The 24,747-nt window shown below is 41.1% G+C and overlaps 1 protein-coding gene across 3 annotated transcripts in view; it reads right to left on the reverse strand.

Moving 5' to 3' along the window:
* Positions 1-792: 792 nt before the first annotated feature.
* pms1 (PMS1 homolog 1, mismatch repair system component) overlaps positions 793-24,747 on the reverse strand; it is a 42,437-nt gene continuing 18,482 nt past the window's right edge. For 2 of the 3 annotated variants that reach the window (XM_088352318.1, XM_088352316.1), the window contains exons 2-13: positions 22,261-22,399; positions 21,874-22,056; positions 19,959-20,061; positions 18,893-19,056; positions 13,055-13,171; positions 11,440-11,562; positions 11,216-11,362; positions 8,863-9,515; positions 6,564-7,028; positions 4,966-5,096; positions 2,081-2,241; positions 793-1,062 (exon numbers count right to left, since the gene is read on the reverse strand). In XM_088352318.1, the coding sequence (XP_088208444.1) occupies positions 856-1,062; positions 2,081-2,241; positions 4,966-5,096; positions 6,564-7,028; positions 8,863-9,515; positions 11,216-11,362; positions 11,440-11,562; positions 13,055-13,171; positions 18,893-19,056; positions 19,959-20,061; positions 21,874-22,056; positions 22,261-22,395 (2,589 nt within the window). In that variant the 5' untranslated portion in view covers positions 22,396-22,399 and the 3' untranslated portion in view covers positions 793-855. Of the gene's footprint in view, positions 1,063-2,080; positions 2,242-4,965; positions 5,097-6,563; positions 7,029-8,862; positions 9,516-11,215; positions 11,363-11,439; positions 11,563-13,054; positions 13,172-18,892; positions 19,057-19,958; positions 20,062-21,873; positions 22,057-22,260; positions 22,400-23,279; positions 23,496-24,747 lie in introns of those variants that run through there. The other variant, XM_088352317.1, reaches the window with a different exon arrangement.

Below are 24,747 nucleotides of genomic sequence, written 5' to 3' on the forward strand. Positions count from 1 at the left end.
ACACGATGGAACAAACGTTCTCTCCGGGGGTCAGACTAGTAAATTGAGAAAGAAAAAGAGAGAGAAAGAAACTAGAGAAAGATAGGGAGAGAAAAGGAGAGTGTGGGACAAGAGAGAAAGGGAAAGCAAGGGAGAGAGAGAGAGAGAGAGAGGAAAGCAAGAGAGAGAGAGAAGCGGAAAGCACGAGAGAGAGAGAAAGAAAATAAAAGCAAGAGAGAGAGAGAGAGAGAGAGAGAGAGAGAGAGAGAGAGAGAGAGGAGGGGAAAGCAAGAGAGAGAGAGAGAGACAGAAAGACAAAAAGAGAGAAAGAGAGAAAGACAACTACAGTGTCTTTGTGAGAGGCACCTGGCTTTGGCAACATCAAGTGGACATATGTCAACCTGCAGCTCGTTTTCCTCTTGCGCTTCCCTCAGCGTTGTCTCACGGGCCTGGATTAAATCCCTTAGTGGGCCTGATCCGGCCCGTGGGCCGCCTGTTTGACACCGCTCCTCTAGACTATGAACAAAATGTTTTTTTCAATTAATAAATGCATTGGGTGCGGCTTATAGTCAGATGCAACCCTACCAGATTGAAAAGCTAAGCTGGTCAGTACCTGAATGAAAGAGCGCCTAGGAATACCAGCTGCAGTGAATAGGTCATTTGGCGCACGCTCTACTGTGACAGCACTGACTCTACTGCGACAGCACTGACTCTACTGCGACAGCACTGACTCTACCCCCCCAGTACAGTAAGAAACCAAATCAATGGAATTATTAGTCTGGAAATGACAATAAAGGTTCCTGAAACAAAACGTCGGAGAATGTTTAAAAATATATTTGATATCAAATGTTGACTTTTAAACACAAAGAGAAATGCTCACTTTGATAGTTTTAAAGGTTTAAAAAGAGCTTTGGCCTCAAGTTCAGTCTGAGGGACGTCCGACAGCGGATGTAGAAAAGGTCTTCCGTGGAAACAAGTCAGGCTGTTCTCACCGAGTGTCTCTTGCATCCGTCTCAAAATGTCCTCGACGTCCTCCCGGGAAAGATGCGAAGGCATTTGTCGGGCCAGTCGCACCGCTTCGCTCTAAAAATGCAACAGACGGAATTATTTTAAAGCCCAAGGTTCCAATACAGTCTTCCTTCTCTAGCCACTCATGTAGGCAGATTATGGCTCGTCGTTATTGTTAGCTACTCTTGCTTCATCCTCCATTGTCAATTACATTCCAGTGCTGGTCATGCGAGTGAACGTTTCAGAAATACACGATTCAGGCATCTTCAAATTTCTCTGTTATTTCCATCTCTAGCCACTCGGCTACAATTGTGGCTAACTGCTATTGAAATAGTTAGCGGCTCCTGCTAATCATCACTCGCCCTTCACTGCTGGTTATGCAAGTGAACGTTGCAGAGTTCTGAGTTTTTTGTTTTTTTAAATAATAAATTTCTTCTTCATATCGTGACTGCAGTTTATCTTAGATAGATAGATAGATAGATAGATAGATAGATGTCTAGATAGAAGTCTGGATAGATAGATGGATGGATGTCTAGATAGATAGATGTCTAGATAGTTGTCTAGATAGATAGATGGATGTCTAGATAGATAGATAGATAGATGGATGTCTAGATAGATAGATGGATGGATGTCCAGATAGATAGATGGATGTCTAGATGGATAGATGTCTAGATAGATAGATAGATGTCTAGATAGATAGATGCCTAGATGGATGTCTAGATGGATAGATGTCTAGATGGATAGATGTCTAGATTGATAGGTAGATAGATATAGATATATATGAATAAATGTCTAGATAGATAGATGGATAGATAGATAGATGGATGTCTAGGTAGATAGATCGATAGGTAGATAGATAGATAGATGTCTAGATCGATAGATGTCTAGATCGATAGATGTCTAGATCGATAGGTAGATAGATATGGATATATATGAATAAATGTCTAGATAGATAGATTTCTAGATAGATAGATAAATAAATAGATGTTTAGATAGATAGATAGATGTCTAGATAGATAGATGGATAGATACTTTATTCATTCTCATTCATTCATTCTCATCTCGATCCGTTATTCCAGGTTTTCTCACTCACTTGGAGATAGTTGGAGACTTTGAGCGGCCGACACTCGTGCACAGTCTTGGCCTCCTTGCGAAGAACGGCCGTCACGATCTCCGCGAGGTCCTCCACGCCAAAGAAAGGAACCGAGTCGGCCAAGCCCGTCACTTCCACATGTCTCTCCGCCGACACGCTCCCTGGCGCAGAACAGCCAAAAGCCAAGATTATTACACTTGCAGACCGAGATCTCGTCTCCAGGAAATAATAAATAAATATTGTGATTTACGGTTTGGATGGCGACCAAGCCAAACGTTGGCGGGCCAAATAGAGTGTTAAATGACTAATAGAAGCCCCAGAAGACCAAAAGGAAGTTGGAAAAAAATACGGCCTGTCATTTTAAGAGGAAATATCACAAATCACAAAAACGTACGTCTCTGACACGAGGTTTTATTTTGTATTCCAAGAAAAGAGCTGCGACGACTGAAATTCCTCGTTATTTTGCGGCCACGGTGCATCGTGGCTTGAAAAATATTCATATAAAATGTGAAGAAATAACAAACAATAATTCCAGCCTTGCTGTTGATGGACTGGATCGTAGAGCTTTTTTGGGGTTTTTTGACACTGAAGCGATACATTATCCCTGATCCGACATTTCTGCAAGCAGGGATCAGAAAAGGCCCGGCAGCTCTTTTTTGTGATTTCCACCAAAAAGTGAACTGCAATATTGCGGGCGTGATCTGTTATCACGAATCACATAATTCTGTGAGCAGGGACAGAGAGCGGATTTTTGACAGGCCTGGCCGTCTTCTTTTTTGCCATTATGTCCACCAAAATGTGAACAGCACTCATGCAGCTGCGATCAATTATCCTTGATGGATAGGACCGACTAAGCTCAATTTTTTCAGGCAAGGCAGTTCTTCTTATGTTACGTCTGCCAAAAAGTCAACTGCTATGAGCTGGGATCTGCAGAGCTCAATTTTTTTCAGGCCTTGCTGTTCTTTTTTGCCATTAATTCCACCTAAAAGTGCACTGCACTCATGCGCCACAATCAAAGCTATATGCACATTTTGTCATGCCACCAAGAAGTGAACTGCACTTGAGCAACTGCGCTCCGTTATCCACAATCACATATTACCGCTAGCGAGACATGCAGAGCGTAATTTTGTTGGGCATGACGGCTCTTTGCCATTATTTGTATCATAAAGTGAACTGCACTGGTGCGGCTGCGATACAATACCCAAAATTACATATTGTTGGGAGAGGGCACAGATGGAATTTAGTCATGAAGCGTGCCTTTCCGGTACGCATGTGCCTGCAATTCATTATTTGACTATTGCAAACAGCAGGGGGCGACCGAGCGCTTTTTCGTAATTAGGGCCGCTGAGACGTGGAATTGTAGCGCTCCTAAAAATAACTGCACTGTTTTGAGGGAGATCCGTTATTCCCAGTTGACTATTGCTGATATCAGAGGCAGAGAGAGAAAATTTGTGTCATCCATGGCAGCTCTTTCCCCCCAATCTTTCTGCCTAAAATAAACAGCACCCGTGCGGCCACATACCATTACCCCCGGTCGGCATTTGTTGCGAGTGGTGACTGGCAGAGCGTGCGTAAAAATGAGGAGGGCTACTTTGCGGATTTCGCATATCTTAGGTAGTTTGTGATACCCATTAATCACAATAAATAAAGGAATTACAGTATTTCTTGGAAGTCTGAAGCCACGCACCCGTCTGGGACTGGCAGTGACCAATGTAAATTCCTCAGATTCTTTTAAAAGGGCAACCATTCAAATCACCTGCGAGCTGGGCTACAGACCTGCTGAAAAGGTCAGAGATTCGGGCCGCTCGCCAACATGGACTGCGGCAAAGCTGTTTGGCAACAAAAAAACTGAAAAACTCACGGGAAGCTGAGAAATAATCCCGGTAATGAAGAATCGGTGCCAAAAAGCTGGTTATCAGTAGTATGTTATGAAACAAAGAGGCAAAATAATTACACTGGGTTATTCGGTTCTTACAGGTAACTGGTAACATAAACAACAAAAATACTTAACCTTAACAATAACAAGTAAGAAATACAAAATGCAGTTTTGAAATGTTGATTCTACTTATTAAGGCACAAAAATATCAAAACCTAGTGAAAAAGTAATTGCCCTCGAATCTAATAGTCCGAAAAGTAACATTTTTTGTTTTGTTTTAGAATAATATGAAAGTTGTTTTTTTTTTTAGAAATTAGTGTCACTCAAGGCTAACACATCAACCTTCCTTTTAGTCATCATCCGTCCGATCTCCTCTTTCTTCCACTCAGTCGCTTTACTTCCACATCCTCTCACATTTGGTGACCCTATAACTAGGGTTTGCGAGACCTTTCGGTCTCCCGCCCCCTTTCTTTGCCTTGCTGTTTCTTAGGGAGTAGAGATAGAGAGGGTAGGTAGGTAGGGAGTAGAGATAAAGAGGGTAGGTAGGTAGGTAGGTAGGTAGGGAGTAGAGACAGAGAGGGTAGGTAGGTAGGGAGTAGAGATAGAGAGGGTAGGTAGGTAGGTAGGGAGTAGAGATAGAGTAGGTAGGTAGATAGGTAGGGAGTAGAGACAGAGAGGGTAGGTAGGTAGGTAGGGAGTAGAGACAGAGAGGGTAGGTAGGTAGGTAGGGAGTAGAGATAGAGAGGGTAGGTAGATGAATAGATGTCTAGATAGATAAATGTCTAGATACATAGACGTCTAGATAGATATATATATACCTAGATAGATAGATAGATGTCTAGATAGATAAATGGATAGATAGATGTCTAGATAGAAATTAGATGCGCTTTAAAAAAAATCGTGATAAATGATAATGATTTTTTTTTTCGCTATATCCCACTCCTACTGACAAGTAATTCTTCCATAGACATCGTGGCTACGAAAAGAGAAAGTCAGCAATTTGCTTTACCTGGCGTGAGTCTGACTTGAAATCCGTTAGCTACGAGTCTCGGGTCGGAAATAAACACCCTGCCATTCAAATCTGGGTTTTGTTTCTCCATGTTCCACAAGGTCTCCATGTAGTCACGACCCCCTAAATGTCTGCAGAATAGATAAGATGAGTATGCATATGAATGAATAACAAATCAAATATAATGTCTAGCGAAGGTATTGATGGATGGAGCCAGATACGGGGCAATTGTGGAGGAAAATCTGTTGGAGTCTGCAAGAGACCTAAGAATGGGAGGCAGGTTCCCCGTCCAACAGGACAACGGCCCTAAATTTGAAGCAAAATATACAATGGAATTGCAGCAATTCGTAATCTTTTACAGCAAAACAATATCCGCTCCGAATATCACCCTCCTCTCAAAACTAATAATCGGTATCGGCCCTATTCATCTCATATTTGTCGTTCCTTAGTACATATTTGAAAGTTTTGTACTTTAGCAAATCATCGCTGCCATAAAGTTAACAAATTGTATTTGATTGTAAACGAAAATAAAGACACAAATAAAATAATTGGATTTTAGTTTTAAATATCGCAAGCAGATAAATGAAAAGTTATTGGTCTCTTATGGACAATTTTATCGGTAGGAAAAACCGTTATCGTGCATATCTTACACTAATCAGTGTCTGAAACTCATGAGAAAAAGTTACCGGACACAAGGGATGCCAGCTGCCCAGCCATAAAGTTGCCTGCCCCATTTTTCACAACTTGAAACACAATAAGACGACTCATCGCAAAAAAACAACATTGTTGCAAAGTATTAAGGATTGATAATCAAAATATATAACAGAACAACACTTTAAAGTTACGTTTATAATAAATCTACTTATAAAATTCATTGCATGTATAGGACATCGCTGCTGTATCAGTATGTACCTGTATTTACTTATCTTCATTCATGCAATGTTTGCGTTGCGTCGTCTGCTACAAGCCACGTGAACTCCACTTTCCGCTATGCTTTTAATGTACGTTTACGTTTTGTAGCGTCAAACATTTGGTTAGCTTCTTTTGAATCTTTCTTCTGGGGCTGAGGTTTTGGCTCGATTCCTAACCACATATCCATTTTTCTTGTGTTCTCTGTGCATCTTCTTTGGAAAATGATATGCAAATGCACGACTTTATAAGGCTCGGGGAAAGTCCGGAAGCACAAAGTTATTTGATGCAGGCTTCTCATTGGCTGCCGAGTATGTAAATTGCCAAACGAACTGAAATTCCGAAATTTCCAAACTGAACGAAGATTTCGAAATCAGAATAAAGCAAACGTTTGATTTGAAAAAAATCTTTAGGTTTTTCTTCTCTTAAAAAGTTGTCGGCCAACCGGGCAGAGACGTTGTGTAAGTTGTAAAGATGCACGCCCCGGGCATCCGGGCGGACGTTATTTCAGACACTGCACTAATATTCAGTTGCCCTGATTGGTAAAAGCCTGGATCACATGTGCTCTTCCCCAGGACAACAGATTACCTCTACTAATGGACCGTGTGACTATTGGATGAACACTTATTTTAGTTTTAGTTTTAATTAATATTAAAAGCATTGCAAGTAACAAGAGAGTAATACATTACCTTTCCTCAACAGGTAAAGGGTCCTGCAGAGTGACTGCAGGAAGTATATGATCCTCAAGTAGTCTCTTGAGCAGCAGGCTCTCCTGCACCCTAAAAGGGTTCAACAACATGAGCTTCTGACCACATAAAACAACCCAGACGCTCTGAGATGCCAGCCGGTTTATAAGACGAAGGCCGGGCGCCGCTCCGGTGTCCGGACTGGACGACAGTCGCTGGAGTCTCCCACGAAGGCTCGCAATGCAGCAGGGGAGCGTTCGCCAGGGCTTTGGAGTCTGGGTCTGGGGTTTCTTGTGGGTTTTTGGTGCAGAGAAGAGCTCGTCCAACAGTTGCTGGTTTGAGAGGTGAGCCTTGCGTTTCTGGCCCAGACCACAAGTTGCGCGTCGTTCTTTTGAATTGCTGGTAGCTAGCTTGGCAGCGCATGCGCGGTCATGGCGCTCCAGGTGCTTTTTAGCCTTCTCTTCATACCTGTGAAGTTCAGATTTATTGGTGAGAAACATGCATTGCTCATCTATCTCATATTTCTCTTTTATCTCAGTGAGGCAGGCAGTAGCTCAGGAGGTAGAGCGCTCGTCTTGGGATCAAGGGACCCCAGTTCGAATCCCGGCTCGTCCGTGTTACATGTCGAAGTGTCCTTGGGTAAGACACTGAACCCCTAATACCATATTTTGGTATTGGAGTAATCCAAAAGTAATTGAAAGTAATCAAGTTAAAGTAACCCTACCCAACCCTGTTATAGGGCTAATATTTATAGAACCAATAACAGCCAAACAATATTCATCCAGACAGTCCTTTATCTTGTTTTTCTCTATTAAGTCCTTGTTACGTGTTTACCCTGGAGTGAAATATTTAATCTCGTTGTAAACAATGTTCTCAACTACATTGCTATTAATGACAATAAAGACAATTCAACATTCAATGTAGAGCACCAAAACAAAGGTTACTCACAAATATATTCATATAAAAGCTGTCATTTAGCCTATCTTTGATGACATTTTGAAACTGGCTATGATTTCCTGTTTTTTTTCCAAATGCTAAATGCCTCCATCCTGGTCTGACCTTCATAAATGTGAATTTCTGACACACAGTAGGGCACGGCTCAAAGGCTAATGCTCATTAGCTCCATTTGTTTGCTGCCAAATATGTTCTTTACTGGCCAACTTTGTGTCACTCCCTGGGTGCTTGCCAAACGGTGCTGCCTTTGACACCGTGGACCATAATATCTTGCTAGATCGGCTTGAAAAATGGATTGGTCTCTCGGGAGCTGTCCTCTCACGGTGCAGATCCTAACTTTCAGATAGGACGCATTGTGTTAGATACGATCTGAGCCCTATAGTGTTACCTGTGGTATTCCACAGGGCTCTATCCTTGGTCTCCTTCTTTTCAGCATTTATATGATTCTGTGAGGTGTTATGATTTGCAAGTACAATACTGTATCAGTTTCTATTGCTATGCAGATGGTAGTCAACTATCCTCCAATGAAGGAATCTGCTCCATTAACTTGTGGAAAATTGAAGGCCTGCCTCACTGAGATAAAAAGATGGATGCCCCTTCATTTCTAGCGCCTTAACCCTGAAAAAGACTGAAATGTTCATTATTGGTCCCTCTCAATGCCGTGACTTGTTTTTAAACACTTGGTCAAAAACGTAAGTGACACATTTGACCATAATCCGTCCTTTCAGTTAAAAAATTAAGAATATTATTAGAACAGCTTTCTTCCTTCTTCGCAACATTACAAAAATTTACCCATGCCGTCCCGGTCTGATGCTGAGATAATAATTCATGCGTTTGTTAGCACCGTCTCGATTTCTGTAATGTACTATTCTCCGGTCTACCGAAGTCCAAAATCAAGAGCCTTCAGCTGGTACAAAATGCTGCAGCGAGGCTTTTAACGAAGACAAAGTTTGAATACATTACCCCGATTTTAACTAACTTGCATTGGCTCCCTGTTAGCTTAAGATGTGATTTTAAGGTTCTGTTGGTATGATACAAAATCATGCATGGACTTGCTCCCTCATATCTTTCAGATTTAATTTCGCCCTATGTTCCGGTACGGAGCCTTTGCTCTGAAAATGATTGTCTACTAGTGATCCCAAGAGCCAAGAAGAAATCCGCAGGTTTGAGAATGTTCTCCATTCTGGCTGTGTACAGCCTTTTGAGACTTCTTGTGATTAAGGGCAATACAAATGAAATGACTTGTTTTAAATTTTCAGTAGATGTAAACAATGGTGAGAATTCGGAAATCACACACACGCTTGTTGTTCAAAAGATCTATTGATGAATGAAGGAGAAAAAAACCTACTTCTTGCGGTCTTCCTCCTGTAGATTATTCCATCTGTCATCAACAGCGCTTTGGATCTCCTGTATGCTAGCGCTAGGTTTCTCCCTGAGAACCTCGACGCGGGCTTCCTTCTCGAAAAGAGCAATTGGCGACGGGGGCGTCCTCATGGTCCGATTGCTAATCAGATCAAAGGCCGTCAGAGCTGCACGTTTTTCTGTGATGATGTTGAACGTCTTTTTGTTGGGCTCCATCTTGTCCACAGAGGTCGTTTGAAGGATTTGGACAGGCTGCAGAGGCTCTCGGGAGATGGGGTCGAGCAGAGCCGTGCCCTTACTCCAGTCTTCCATAGAGATGCCCGGTTCGCTTGTATCTGAGCCGTGATTGGGTTCACGTGCGGAGGGCGTGGGTTCTTCGGCACCAGGAGGGAAGTTGGACTGGTTGACGATCCAGTCTTCGGACGCTGCAGAAGAAGAGCTGCCATCGGAAGTTCGTCGGTTTGGTGGCAGGTTATCATGTGAGGCGGTGTTGGTAGTTGAACTACTCCCTTCCTGGGCTTTTTTAGAGGATGTCAGAAGATCAGGATTGGAGTCGGGCTGTTCCGTTAAAGTGTTGCCACAAGGTCGATAACCATAAAGAGAAACCAGCAGAGCTTCCAACGCAGTCAACAAGGCTTCCTGAAACCATGAAGAGAATTAATTTCTCATGATGGACACTGATGATAGTAGACCCCACACTTTAGTCTCCCAAGCTTACAATATTTTTCTGCAACGAGGTGGAATACGATTCGCCCACTAGTTATGCCATTTTCTCCACTATATGACATCAAGAACAACTACCCGATTTTCAGGACTAAAAGATCTTGTCCATCCATCCATATTCTGCACCGCTTAACCTCAGTAGGGTCGCGGGGGTGCTGGAGCCCATCCCAGCTATCTTGGGGCAGTGGGCGGGGGACACCCTCAACTGCTTGCCAGTCGCAGGGCACAAAGAGACAGACAATTCACTCGCTCATTCTCACCTAGGGAGAATTTGGGAGGAAACCGGAGTGCCCGGAGGAAACCCACGCAAGCACGGGGAGAACATGCAAACTCCACACAGGAGGTTCGATCTCACGACCTCAGAACTGTGCTGCACACGTGCTAACCACTTCTCCGCCGTGCTGCCCAATAGAAGGTCTTGTGTAACACATTTTTCATATTTAAGACGCAATGGACTTGAAGGTGCAAGAAATTTGAAAGACTAATAAGAGTTCGGGTTGCATAAAAATAAGGTGCCAAAAATGACCATCAAAAATAAACCTGTAAGGAAAAAAGCCCTAAATTGCATCTTAAAAGAAAGCAAAGGTTGTTTAAGTTGTAAAAACAATTGAATGATCTTGATTAATCAAGATTACTTGTGTATAGATGAGAAAAGTCGGCATTTCAAGATTCTTGGACTTTTGAATTTTTTGTTTGTGTGTGTGCCTCATAGTCCAGAATAAATGGTATTTCCCGTAACAAAAACCCCCAACAAAGTTCACACTTTACAGTGTCATATACCTATGTTGCCTGTCTGCTATTGGTTGACATCTTAAAAAAAGTTGGTCTGCTATAGGTTTTCATCATGGCATCATGAAAATGTGGAAATCCGATTGGCTGAACTACCTCCCACAATGCCTTTCTCTTCAATCAGTTCAGAATCTTGTGCGCTTCGTAAACACTTTGCGAGTCCGAAAAACAATACTGTATTTTGTACTGCAGTTATTAGCAATAATTGCAGTGATGCTAGAGGACAAGCAAAAACATGGTAACCATGGAAACAAATATTGCGATTGTTAAAAAATATGTTGGGCTTTTCATATTTGTGAAGATATTTTATATTTGCGAATCTTTTTCACATTTGCGATTCCTGTCTTTATTTTTTTGGGGACCACCCCTGACTGAAATGTGGAGGAAACTGACGCGTAGTGCCGCACAAGCAGACAACATTGGCACTCTGTTTTGTGGTCATCATGGCGGCGCAACTTTTAGTTTCAAAACCACGCACCACTTCAGTAATTTGGACACATATTGGGTTTATAACTGAGCCCCAAAATACAGAAGAAGCGGTCTGCAAACTGGTCGGCTATGGAATAAAGGCAACATTCCAGGGGTTGGAGCTTGTTTGCATCCACCCACTAACTCCACTGTACCCACTCAAGTCACTTCACTACAAAAGTAAAAACAATTCCATTCAATCTCTATGTTGATTTATAATGTTAATAAATCATATCCACATTTATTACATAAACGTACTACTACTAAATCCCCCGCCATACAGCAATTTGCAATCCCAACTTCAAACCGTAATCATGTCATATCCCGGGGGTTTACTATAGTGAAGCTTAAAAAAAAACCTTGTTGTGGAGAAAAACTTGCGTCTTGTCAGGAGTGAGGTTGACATCGAGTGCAGAAGGGGAAACGCAGATTTGAAGCATGAGGATTGGGTAGCGATTCTGAGCCGAATCTTCCGGATACTGTGCAGCGTAGTGTTGACGAAGTAACTAACAAAAACAAAAATATTATAATAAAAAATAACTGTGAAATTACAGAGTAGAGTATGTTTCATCCTGGTGCTTACTTTGAGGATGTCTTTATGGTGGACGGGCCGAGTGTTGATAAATATGAAGGTTTTATCTGGGAGAGCAGAACTGGTTGAAGAGATTTCTGCTCCTGGCTTTGGGAAAAAACCCTCCAGGAAAATCTTAAAATGTAGAAATCAGAGAAATGAAGACATACTTTTTCACAGAACAGTGACATTTTTAATATATATATATATATATATATATATATATAGATAGCTGCTGCTAGACGGTATTGCACTCTTTTTCATTGCGATATTGTTACAATTCACTATTATTATTCATCCATAAATTCATTATCTGCCCCGCTTATCCTCAGTAGGGTCACGGGGCTGCTGGAGCCCATCCCAGCTATCTTCGGGCAGTGGGCAGGGGACACCCTGAACTGGTTGCCAGCCAATTGCAGGGCACACAGAGAAAGACAAACTACTCGCTCATTCACATCTAGTGACAATTTGGACCAGCTAATTAACCTGACATGCATGTTTTTGGGAATGTGGCAGGAAACCGGAGTGCCGAGAGGAAACCCACGCAAGTACGGGGAGAACATGCAAACTCCACACAGGAAGATTCAGTCTCATGACCTCAGAGCTGTGCTGCACACGCGCTAACCACTGCGCCGCCGTGCTGCCCTTATTATTATTCGTTGCGTTATTATTATAACTTAGGACGTTTTTTCTAAGCACTGTTGCTTTTTTTTTACCTATCCATCCTGATCATTTTTTCTCTTTAAAGTCTTACCCTGTGCCACGTCTAATCTCATTGCATACAATGTTTTCTCAAGGTTGCTATCAATGACAATGAAGGCAATGCTAATTTTACATTCCTCCCTTGATCTCGCAAATCAAAAGGAGAAAAATCACTAATGTCACAACAGGGAATCGAAGGACAAGTTATGGTTTATTTTATAACCGAGCTGGCACGATGACTAATAAAGGTCCAAAAGAAAAAAAGGAGAGAAACAAAATGAAACGGTCCTACTCTACAACTGTCACAACGGATTCATCGCGAGCCGCATGGCACCTACCGGGACCGGGCAGAAAAGTTACTGCTCAAAGTATAATTTGATTATGATCAGCACAACAAAGCTTAGCGAAGAAAAATGAGAGAAATGTTTCTCACTCTTCACAAGATTTTGAAAAGATGGCAAGTTATCAACTGTCCACCTTTGCTGGCCTATGATTTTCTTAATTATTAGCTCACAGTCAAATCCAATCTGGAATTTATTAAAAGAAACAAACCTCTTCTTCACTTCTATTATCCTCCTTGTTTTATAACCTTATCTTCTCTGGTCCTTTATCTTCTTGTTTTTTTTTTTTACCTCATTGTGAATGTGTGAAACTGGAGTCTCATGCCTAATTTCGTTGTCACAATATGTTAACCCATTTTGTAACAATGACAATAAAGGTATATTCTATTCTATTCTATAGCATATGAATAACCTATATTTGATGTTGACAATATCTGTGTATTATTTGCCCGCATGTAGGTTTTAGATCAGGGGATGGTGTCATAATAGCCTGTGGTTTGCAATAATCGGTGGTCTGTGCAGCCCTTTGAGACTCTTTGTGATTAAGGGCGTCACAAATAAACATGACTTGAAAAGAAACAAACCTCTTCTTCTTCTTGACGATGGTGACACGGAAGTAGATTAGCAAGTATATTGGATCCCAAGGTAGCAAGCAGTGCACTCCGGTGGTCATCCGATTTGGCTTTTTGCCAGACCACCACCTGGAACGGGGTGACAGCACAACATGCGCAGGTGACGTCCATGCTAATGTCAAGACTGACCAGCTACTTTTTGAAGTCAACATATCTGCAGGAAACTTTGCTTGGCAAAAATGTTGCTCATTTGCTGGGGTGGTGAGTTTAAAAGACTAGAGAATTGAACCAAGAGCAGTAGTTCATTTCACACATTAAATGGTAAATGAACTATATGATCTATATAACACTTTGACAGTCACGCTCCAATAGCGGAGTCAACCTACCTATACAGACTGTCATGATTACTGATGCGAGGCACCTGAGCCTGCTCCTTTGGCGTCAACTGCCTTGGACGCTGATTGGCTGCCTGTCACTTTTCAAACCCCCGTCTTCCTGACACCGGTTGTCAGTCCGTCTGTGAACCTCAGCTCACGCTAGGCAAGCCAACCCTGACACTCTCCTGTTCCGATTCCCGTCTGTTTCCCGGCTCCGACCCATTTTCTGAACTTGACTACGATTTTTGCTCCCCCGTCCCAGCCACAGATCTGTTTCCCGCTCTCGCCACGGCCTGCGCTCGCCACGGAAATACCATTTCCGCGTCTGACCAACCTGCTCCCCGCGACCAGCGATCTATGGATCGTGTGTACTATCCTTTCCCTTCTTACAAATAAAACTAAGAGAAACGCACGCAAGTGGGTCCTGTCTTCGTTCTGGTTCTGACACAGACGCTGCCCTACTTACGAACGAGATAGGCTCCGGACGATTGTTCGTAAGTTGAATTTGTTCGTAAGTTGCTTCAGTGCTATATTTTGTATGTTTAAGGTTCACACAAGTATGTTTAAGGCTTGTATAAGTAACCTGTATTGTTTTGTACTTGAAAATAAACATTTCATAAAATAATATGCTCTATAAAGATAAATCAAGGTAAGTTTAACTTACTTTTAGAAGATGAGCTTCAAGAGTTAGGCGACTTCCTCCTCAGTGGTAGAAAGTGGCCAAAAAAAAAGCGATCCAACCATTTTCTCAACCGCATCAATCTTTCTTATTCTACTTTCATTTCAAAAGAAACGTCTCGCCTCTTCTTTACACTTTACACCAACTATACTGAATGGATGCACGATATATTAAACAATAAAAATGTCAAAGTTCTTAGCGCGCTGGAGATACAGTATAAGTTTACACACGAATTAGGAAAAGAAAGCTGGATTTCTTCTTCGGGTGGATGCTAGGTGAGCTCTCACAGCGCCACACGCCGATAGTGGCGGAAAGAAACACAACAGTAATGTCCTGTACTCGGAAAACGGTGCACAAAATACAAAATCTAACCTACAGCAATGTGCGGATATTTTTCGACTCCCCGAAAAAAAATGTTGGTATCTACCGTTGAACTTGAATGCACGTAAGTAGGTCTGTATATCAAGGACATTAGAGGTTCAGTTTCTTGCCCAAGGACAATATGGTATAACTTGAGAACCCGGGAATCAAACCTTTAACCCTCTTTGGTCCCAAGATGACCACTCCTAAGCTAGAGTAGTAATACTATTGGTACAAAAACACTTTCATTCAGTAAACAACTAAAATATTGATCTGAATATAGTAAAAAAAACAAAAAAAACAAAAAAAAACTATTTTGATAATCATATTATATGTTTAGTTATTAGCATCCCAATGAAATGCCAAATCACCACCTACGATTTTCTCTTTTAAGTTATTTTAAAATTCAAGTTCCGGATTGAAAATCAGCCACCAGTCACTGACAGCTTGGAGTTGAGTATTTTAAGAACAAAATAATCAATAAATGAATCGTTTGCTAAAATATTTAAAAACAAACAGCAACATGATTACAAAAAAATCTTCTTGTGGGTCGCAAAGACCCTAACACCAATCGAGGGTTCGATATGTTTTCGGTGAAACTGCTTTTTTATTTTTTTCACTTATATTAAAAAAATGGCACACAACTAAAACATTATTTAGAAAAATTAACTGTAACAGATGTTACACCATTGTTATAGATTACAGTGTTAAAAGTCTTCATTCTTTTGTGCTTGTGCAAACTTTGACTGTATAAATGAGTCCAATCCAAACCGATCCAAGGGAACACGCATTAGTTTTATTACACTTTTGAATATTAAAATGACCCAGAAACACTATTCATCATTGCATTTTCTGAGGAACCACACTTCTATTCTAGCATATGAGTAACCTATATTTTATGTTGACAATATCTGTGTATTATTTCCCCTCATGTAGGTTTTAGATCAGGGGATGGCGTCATAATAGTCTGTGGTTGGCAATAATCTGTGGTCTGTGCAGCCCTTTGAGACTCTTTGTGATTAAGGGCATCACAAATAAGCATGACTTGACTTGACATCATTTTTTACACCAACTCCTTCTATAGCCGCTCATGTTAGGCACTTGGCTGGCAGGCTATGGCTTGCTGCAAGCCACGATTGGTATTTTTAGCTGCCTCGTGAAAATAATGCTTGCTCTTGTAATCTTTTACTGGCCTTTTCTTGTCACTTCGCACGCTAACTGCTAAGCACTTACACAAGCTCTGACCAACTCCATCCATTTGCTCTGTTCAGCTGCTCCGGGTGTATCCAGCTCGCTCTGTGTTTTAGTCAATCGTGGGTATTAACACCAGCTTTCAAGTAAGTAAATATGAATTTTGCCAAGTATCCTTTGTAATTCCGTAGTGTTTCTAATGCTGGTCTACTAGTGATCCCAAGAGCCAAGAAGAGTTCCGCAGGTTCAAGAGCGTTCTCCATTCGGGCCCCGGTGCAGTGGAATGCTCTTCCCCCTGAGATTCGAACTGCAACCTCAGTGGACCGGTTTAAATCTAGGCTTAAAACACACTTCTATTCTATAGCATATGAATAACCTATATTTTATGGTCACAATATCAGTGTATTATTTGTTATTGCAACATCTGTTGCAGCCTGGTCCTCCTGAAAAAGGGATTACCTCATGTGCGGTCCCTTCTCAAGGTTTCTTCATTTTCCTCATGTCGAGGTTTTTGAGTTTTTCCTTGCCTTCATGTAGGTTTTAGATCAGGGGATGCTGTCATAATAGTCGGTAGTTTGCAATGATCTGTGGTTTGTGCAGCCCTTTCAGACTCCTTGTAGTTAAGGGCGTCACAAATAAACGTGACTTGACTTGAGGTTTTTGAGTTTTTCCTTGCCCTCATGTAGGTTTTAGATCAGGGGATGTTGTAATAATAGTCTGTGGTTTGCAATGATCTGTGGTCTGTGCAGCCCTTTGAGACCCCTTGTGATTAAGGGACAAACATATAAATATGGCTTGACTTGATTTGAGGTTTTTGAGTTTTTCCTTGCCCTCATGTAGGTTGTAGATCAGGGGATGGCGTAAAGGTAGTCTGTGGTTTGCAATGATCGGTGGTCTGTGCAGCCCTTTGAGACTCCTTGTGATTAAGGGCGTCACAAATAAACATGACTTGAGGTTTTTGAGTTTTTCTATTAATTATTATGCTTTAACTCTGTTCTGAGCTAAAATGACCTCTGGTGGTGATTTATAACACCCAGTCATTTTAAAACTAGCAAGGTCTAAGTGAAAAACAGCCAGCGAGAGCAAGGAAGTATATTTAAGCAATGCATTTTAACTGAAAGTCTTTTATTCAGGGTGGAGCCAAGTGAACAACTCGAATCTTGAAAATGACATTGCGTTTAGAATTTGATAAAAAAAAAAGAAATGATTACATACAATATATCTTCTCAAACCCACGCACTCCATTCCAGGCGCCCATCAGATATTTGATGTGCAGTTAGCAAATGAAAACGGATCGCCCCCGTAAACGGCTCATAAAAAAGCCGTGAAACACGACACACGAGCCCAGGCGGGAGCTGAATGTACGAAATGGGTGCGTTCGCGACTCACCCTTAACAACCTGGAAGGTGATTTCTAGGGTACGTCATATACAGTAGTGCGGAGGGGGCCACGGTGCCCTCTCCCTGACCCACGTAGCCCGCACGGACGCGCGCTAGCATGCATCCCGAAATGCAAACTGCAGCTGGTTTCAGCAACTTACTCAAGCATCATAATCAGCTAAATGCGAGTTCACGGTCAGCCATATTTTTGTTGGGGGCACCTGACAGCTGTGATTAGCGGGCAGGCGAGAAATGAAAATATCCGGTTGCTCAATACTTCTACGGTTGATTGAGCTAATGTCATAGAAGGACTTGAGGGAAATGATTGTTGTGTCTCAAATTTTTTCTCAAGTCAAGTTTATTTATATAGCCCTTAAACACAAAGAGTCTCAAAGGGCTGCACAGATCAAAGCCTATTGCAAACTACAGACTATTACGACCCATCCCCTTATATTGTCAACATAAAATATAGGTTATTCATATGCTATAGAATAGAAGTGTGTTTTAAGCTTAGATTTCAACATTTCCACTGAGGTTGCAGATCGAATCTCAGGGAAAAGAGCATTCCACAGCACCGGGGCCTGATTGGAGAACACTCTCCAACCTGCGGATTTCTTCTTGGCTCTTGGGATCACTAGTAGACCAGCATTTTCAGAGCAAAGGCTCCAGACCGGATCATAGGGGGAACTTAAATCTGAAACATATGAGGGAGCAAGTCCACGCACAATTTTGTATCCTACCAACAGAGTCGCTGAAGTGAGCTAATGTGGCCTGCCTAAAATGAACTGCACTGTGTGGCGGTGATCCAATATCTCCGGTCGACTATCAGTGTGAGAAGGGGCTGGTAGAGCGAGCACACTCTTTTTTTCCCCGTTCTGTGCAGCAAAAAGTGAACTGTACTCGTGCAGCTGTGATCCATTATCCACTGATAGCAGATTGCTGCAAACAGTCACTGGAAAGCGCACTTATTTCTTACCAGGCAGCTTTCCCACCCCTATTTCCGCTTAAAACGAACTGTACTTGTGCGCCAGTATCCCTAATCCCATATTGCTGCGAGCAGGGACTGGCAGATGTCACTTAAGTCGTTCTGCACAATAATACTATATACATTTAGAGTTTCATGTGCACTTATTTCTATCATAGATGTCCCTAATACAGTTCACATGTTAAAAATGGTTGGGTAAAGAGGAGATACTTCAAGTTTGATCGCAAGGGTTCTGGTCCCCATTAACAGTGATAAATACTGTACCCTGAGTTGACCTTTGCCAAACTTTCAAATTATGTGCTTTTAATTTCTTGACACTTTTGCAAAGAATGTGATAGCTCATTAAATGCATATGTAAATTTCTATTACAGTATTGCCTCGTTTTAACGCAGTTCACTTTTCAGTTTTACTGAAAAACAGATTGACATCATGCATTCTGATTTGAGGAACAGTGGCTGAGATAGAGTGTCTTGGGAAATATTAAAAAAAATGTTTACAGGTACGGTTTAAATACTCTTAAAAGTGAAAAATGCTTGGGTCTGTTTTTCTGATTCGATGTATAAGTCTTTATTGTATCTAAAAGAGGCTTCTTCTCCTATGCTATTTGGAACGTAACCCCTGAGAACCCTGTATTGATTTTCTCACTAAAAATTGGAGTTCATAAGAAGGTTGCTGAGGACATCTAGTGGCTGAACTCATTCGTAACATGCATTACAGTTTGAAGCGTCAAGTCTTTGTGTTGACTTAAGAACTCCAGAAATACAAACTGTGTGTTTGCGTTTTTCTTGAAGTAATTATTTAAAAATGTCGTTGATAAGATATCGTAAAATATATGGTCCATCCTTCAATGCTAGACTGGAATCCAAACAGGAGGCTTACCTTATTGTGGGTCAACGTGAGTCTCAATTGGGGTTTGATGATGGCGTAGGCCAACAGCAAATCCTGGATTTTTTTCACCTCTTCCTTGCATCTCTTCGTTGTTGAGTAGTATTGCCGTCTCACGGGGAGATTTTTGAAAAGTTTCAGTACGCTGACGGTTGTACCTGAGAAATATTCCGACCACGTTTGAAATAAATAACAAAGGACTTTTCACAACCTGGTACATCCGTGTTGTACAGTGGCTTGCGAAACAATTTGGCCCCTTGAACTTTGTGAGCTTTTGCCACATTTCAGACTTCAAAACATCAAGATAGAAAACTGTCATTTCTTGTGAAGCATTAACAATAAGTGGGACACAATCATGAAGTGGAACACACTTTATTGGATATTTTCAACTTTTTCTAACAAACATAAAACAAAAAAGTGGGTGTGCAAAAATTATTCAAATTATTTACTTTCAGCGCAGCAAACTGTCCAGAAGTTCAGTGAGGATCTCTGAATGATTCCATGTTGATCTAAATGACTAACGATGATAAATGGAATCCACCTGTGTGTCATCGAGTCTCTGTATAAATGCACCTGCACTGTGGTCGTCTCAGAGGTCTGTTTAAAGCGCAGAGAGCATCATGAAGAACGAGGAACACACCAGGCAGGTCTGAGATACTGCTGTGGAGAGGTTTAAAGCTGGATTTGGATTCAAAAAGATTTCCCAAACTTTAAACACTCCAAGAAGCACTGTGAAAGCAATAATATTGAAATGAAAACAGTATCAGACCACCAAGATCGGGCCGTCCCCTTAAACTTTCAGCTCATACAAGGAGAAAACTGATCAAAGATGCAGCCGGAGGCCCACTTTTTCGTTATATCCAATAAAGTGTGTTTCATTTCATGATTGTGGTCCCACTTATTGTTGATGCTTCACAAGAAATTCGTTTTCTATCTTTATGTTTGAAGTCTGAAATGTGGCAAAAAGTCACAAAGTTCAAGTAGTTTCGCAAGCCACTGTAACTGGTGGTTTGTACTCTGTATCGCATTGTGTCATGAGACAAAACGGAATATGCCAAACCTTGTCCAATGTGCGTTGGCTTCTGAGATACAATGTTCCCTTGGGTGTTAAGCGTGTACTGGGTGCTAATATCATCGTCCTCAGTTTTAGTAGTGATGGCCACCTGGGGAGTCATGAAAAAACACATCATGTAAGAACGGTATAAATCGACAGAAAGTAGTGTTCCCTTCCTACCGTCCTCAGGTCTTACAGGACCTACTCGAATACCTTTTCAAGAAATTCTAATTTTTTTTAAATTGGGTATTTGATTTTTGGGCACAACCAGCAATATTAAAACAATAAAAGACTTGGAATATTTCATTAGATTTGTAATGAATCCGGGAATGTATGACATTTTTATATTTAATTTGCAACACAGAAAATAAAGAACTTTATCACAACATTCAGACAGTCGTTTGCAATGACGGATACGATGGTGATATACACTATATATGGACGGATATAACTGTGGACTCACACTACATATGGATGGATATAACTGTGGCATTTACTCAGGGTTCCAACAGCTGAAAGCAAGTTAAATTATTTTAAAGATTTTTTTTAATGCCTTTTGATATCAAATTTAAGAACAAGTTGACAAAATCCAAACTTGCTAATGTAGGACGTCTTGAGTAGGCAATGACATAGATTACGTCTCCAACTCTCTCATTTGACTTAAATGTTAGGTGATTCGTCAGTGCTCAAATACCACAGAACCCTTGCTTTCACTGTAGGCGTACTGCCGAACGTCCGAAGATGTCATGCTGCTGTGGTCCCGGTTATTATCGGCCGGGTGGAAGCACGGTGAAAACAAAAGACACTAACAGAACTGGGAACTACCTAGTGCCTGTTGAAAGCTTGATTCTGAAGCTATGTGTTTCGTATGTTGCATGCGACTCCAATGCCTCGACTACCATGGTGCAGGGTTTAAAATATTTCTTACACACACTTCATCGTTCCTCGTACACATTATCTGACACAGCTTTCGCCATGGCGAAAACCGTTTGTCGGACAACCACTTCTCATTAAATTTACCTTTTCCCGTGGTATTGACGTGGATGGGTAGTGTTATGAGTGCACTGCAGGAAAGAGGTCTAAATATAATGGAAGCTAGGGCTCTTGTTGGTGCTAGGGATTAGTGGAGGTGGATAGTGGGATGTTTGGACGCGTTCTAAGGGATGGGCAGGGCACCCATACGATGCGGCAGGGGTAAACCAGCGAAAGCTGTCGGGCCCTGCTGTTGAACAGAAGAGCGTGTCGTGTCACCCTGACCTGAGTGACATGGCCGCTTTCTTGTGTCCCGTTTCATCTGGAGGGATGAAAGCATGACCAACTTGGGTGCCGAGGTGCTTGACTTGTATGGGTGTTTGGGCATTTGAGTTGGCCAAGGTCCCCAGATTTTTTTGGGTGTTTTTGCTACTTTTTCCCTTTTTATTTTCTGTATTTTTGTAAGTGTTAGTCTTGCCTTCGATCACCCCTCTCGAGGGATATTACCAGGGTAGATAGAAATACAAAGTAAATGTGTCTGTCCAAAGTCTTTTTTACAAAGTAAGCTGGAATTTGAATGTGTCTTCTGTCTCTGTGCTACAAGCTTTATCAAAACATCCCAGATGAAGGAAATTGCGCTTTCATGCACAAGTAATCTGAAAATAAAAAGGATAATCGAACAATTGCAATCAGAACACTCGCAATCATACTAAGACCATTACTGCGCATGCATGAACAAATTTCATGTGTTACACTACAGTATATGGTTCCTGCTTTATGGAAAATCACGCAATACTCCTGATTATGGAACGGATTACCCGTGGGCATTGAGGGAATACTGCAATTCCTTTTAAAAAAGACAATTTGACAATGACAGCCCTCATCAGAAACAAGATTAATTGATTAAACCCAGTGTCTCTTCAGTAGCTGTCAATACTGTTCCACTGACCTCCGCCACGGCACAAACGGAGCCCAGTGCCTCGCCCCTGAAACCGTACGTCTGGAGGCGCTCCAGGTCCTCGTGGCTTTGGATCTTGGACGTGAAATGGCGCACAGCCATCACGGGAGCGTCGGTGGCTTTGATTCCGCAGCCGTTGTCGCGTACTTCTATCCGGTCCAGGCCATAATTTTCCTGCAAGGGAAAAAATTGTCCTACAGGTTCCCAGGGCAATAAGCAGGTTGCATCAGAGCAAAAAAAACACATTTATTTTTATTGCGGTGGGGCAGAACTTCATACACCTGATTTCGATTTGGGTGACAAAAAGCCTCATTGAGAATTATATCGTGCAATATATTTGACATGTCTGCACTAACACATTAAAACAGTCAAAGTTACCAGTTTGACGTCAACGGTGGAAGCCTCAGCATCAAGTGCGTTTTCCAGCAGTTCCTTCACCACATTTGTCATTGAAGTGATCACTTGAGAGCTACTCAAGAGTCGCACAGTGTCTGCGGGCAGCTGCTTCATCATAGACCTAAAAAATTGTACATAAAAATGAATGAAATGCTACTTTAGAGCCAACAGGAGAGCTCATATAGTCGCGTAATGGTGACGTCCAATATTGGCACATATTCACTGTTAAAACTCAAATAGAACAGTGAGTAAGAGGGTATTGTTTAAAACAAACTGGTGCTTTTTTACAATAATATTGACAATATCCAAAAGTTAAATGTTACTCAATGAAAACGTAAACAAAAATGAAAGTCATGCTGTATAAAGTTGTTTTTTTTTAACGATTTGTATTGAGGACTGCAAATACAAACAAAACTGGCATGGAAAAGTCAATCAACAATAGTTAACAATTTTCAAGAGGACGTGAGGTGCAGTAAAATACAAAGAATAAAGTAAATAAATAAAGTTCAGATACTAAACTATGACATGTTTAAGTCAATACAAGCGTGCGATTCTTAAGTATATTATAAATCCCTTGGACAATGGGAATGTTCATCAAACTCAAAGATTCAACCGAAGGGAAAAAAAATATCACTGACAAAATTATAAAAAACAAGTTCACACCTTGGATACATTTTTTTGTGCATACATGTTTTTGCTGTACATAAGATCAATTGCATTTTCGTCACTCTTGTCCTGTAAAAGTAGTCTAAATGTCATATAATCTCTAGTCAAGTTGGTTGGAAAAGTTTAGATGTCATGAGTATTTTAAACCGATCGCGTCAACTGATGTGTTTTAATCATAAATGGAGATTTCTGACACGCTTCTTAGCTTTTCACCGACATGGGGTTTGAAGTGTCATCCCTGACCTAAGATATCTGAATTAGGGGTGGGTGGAGTGATCCAAATATCGATATTATTGATACTGAGCAAGTACTCGGATCAAATCGATACTATTCACCTGGGATTGATACTGAACGCCTCTGCCAATTTCCTCAAAGAGCCGCTTCTATATGTGGATAGTGGCAGTCCTTTTCTCTCTCACCTAGAGCCCTAGGCATAGAAACTGAAAAGGAGGGGACCAGGTACTAAGCCCTGCGGAACGCCACAGGCAACACTAAAAGGCTCAGAGGTCATATTACTGTATATCTTGCACAATGCATCCTATCTGAGAGGTAGGATTGAAGCAATGAGAGACCAATTCATTTTTCCAGCCCCTTCTCGAATCTTCTTCAATTTCCTCAACCTGAGGTTCTCGAGTTTTTCCTTGCCCCGTTGTAGGTTTCAGATCAGGGAATGCTGTTATGGTGGCCTGTGCAGCCCTTTGAGACTTTTTGTCATAAATGGTTATACAAATAAACATGACATGACAGGAGTAAGCCGGGACATTCTGCCAGAACTCTTGTCAAATTGGACATGAGAAGAGCATGTGGTCAGTGGTTTCAATATCTATGTTGCAACATGAAAAGTCATTATTTTCCATTTTAAAACGTGATTTTAAAAAAATATTTTGGTGGAAGAATATTATTAATAATATTAAAGTGTGTTTCTTTAACTCTGAGGGCTTTAGGTAATTTTAAATGTATAGTTATCAGTCTATTTATCACAGTGTCATCAAATTTAAAATGGATTTCATTTTTGTTTCGTTTTCTAGGAAATATCAATTTTGTTAAGCATTGTCTTGAGAGGTTATTATTAAATTTACTGTTTCAAATGACACCCCCCAGCTGTTATAGTTATAAATTGCTCAAGAATGGCCCTTTGAGATTTGATCATCAACATCAGTGGAACTGTTTATTCTAGGTTCATGTGCGGTCCTTTCTAAAGGTTTCTTCATTTTCCTCATGTCAAGGTTTTTGAGTTTTTCCTTGCCCTCAAGTAAATTTTAGATCAGGGAGCACCATAATATTAGTCTGTAGTTTGCAATAATATGGTCTGTGCAGCCCTTTGAGACTGCTCGTGATTAAGGGCATCACAAATAAACATGGCTTGACTTGACTTGAGGTTTTTGAGTTTTTCCTTAGCCTCATGTAGGTTTTAGATCAGGGGATGCTGTTATAATAGTAATAGTCAGTGCAGCCCTTTCAGACTTCTTGTGTTTGAGGGCGTCACCAATAAACACAACTTGAACAATTTATTATATATGTAGATTTCGGTGGCTTGAAGTCCTATTTGATTTTAAAATTTTCATAACTTAATATTCCACCGTTCTAATTATTGCTTCTCCATGGTAAACAGAAGAGCTAATGGGGTCGCATGATGATGCAGTCACACATTGACATAAAATCGCTTATACTCGAATATAAAAAAGGTAGAGAGGATAGTTTAAAAATAAATAACGATAGGATGAGAACTTAGAATAATATTGTTACATATGTACCGAAGATAAATGTCACTAAATAAAAAGGTAAACAAAAATGATAGTAATG

Source organism: Urocampus carinirostris, chromosome 14, assembly GCF_059441175.1.
Source record: "Urocampus carinirostris isolate Australia breed hairy pipefish chromosome 14, RoL_Ucar_1.0, whole genome shotgun sequence".
Classification (NCBI taxonomy): domain Eukaryota; kingdom Metazoa; phylum Chordata; class Actinopteri; order Syngnathiformes; family Syngnathidae; genus Urocampus; species Urocampus carinirostris.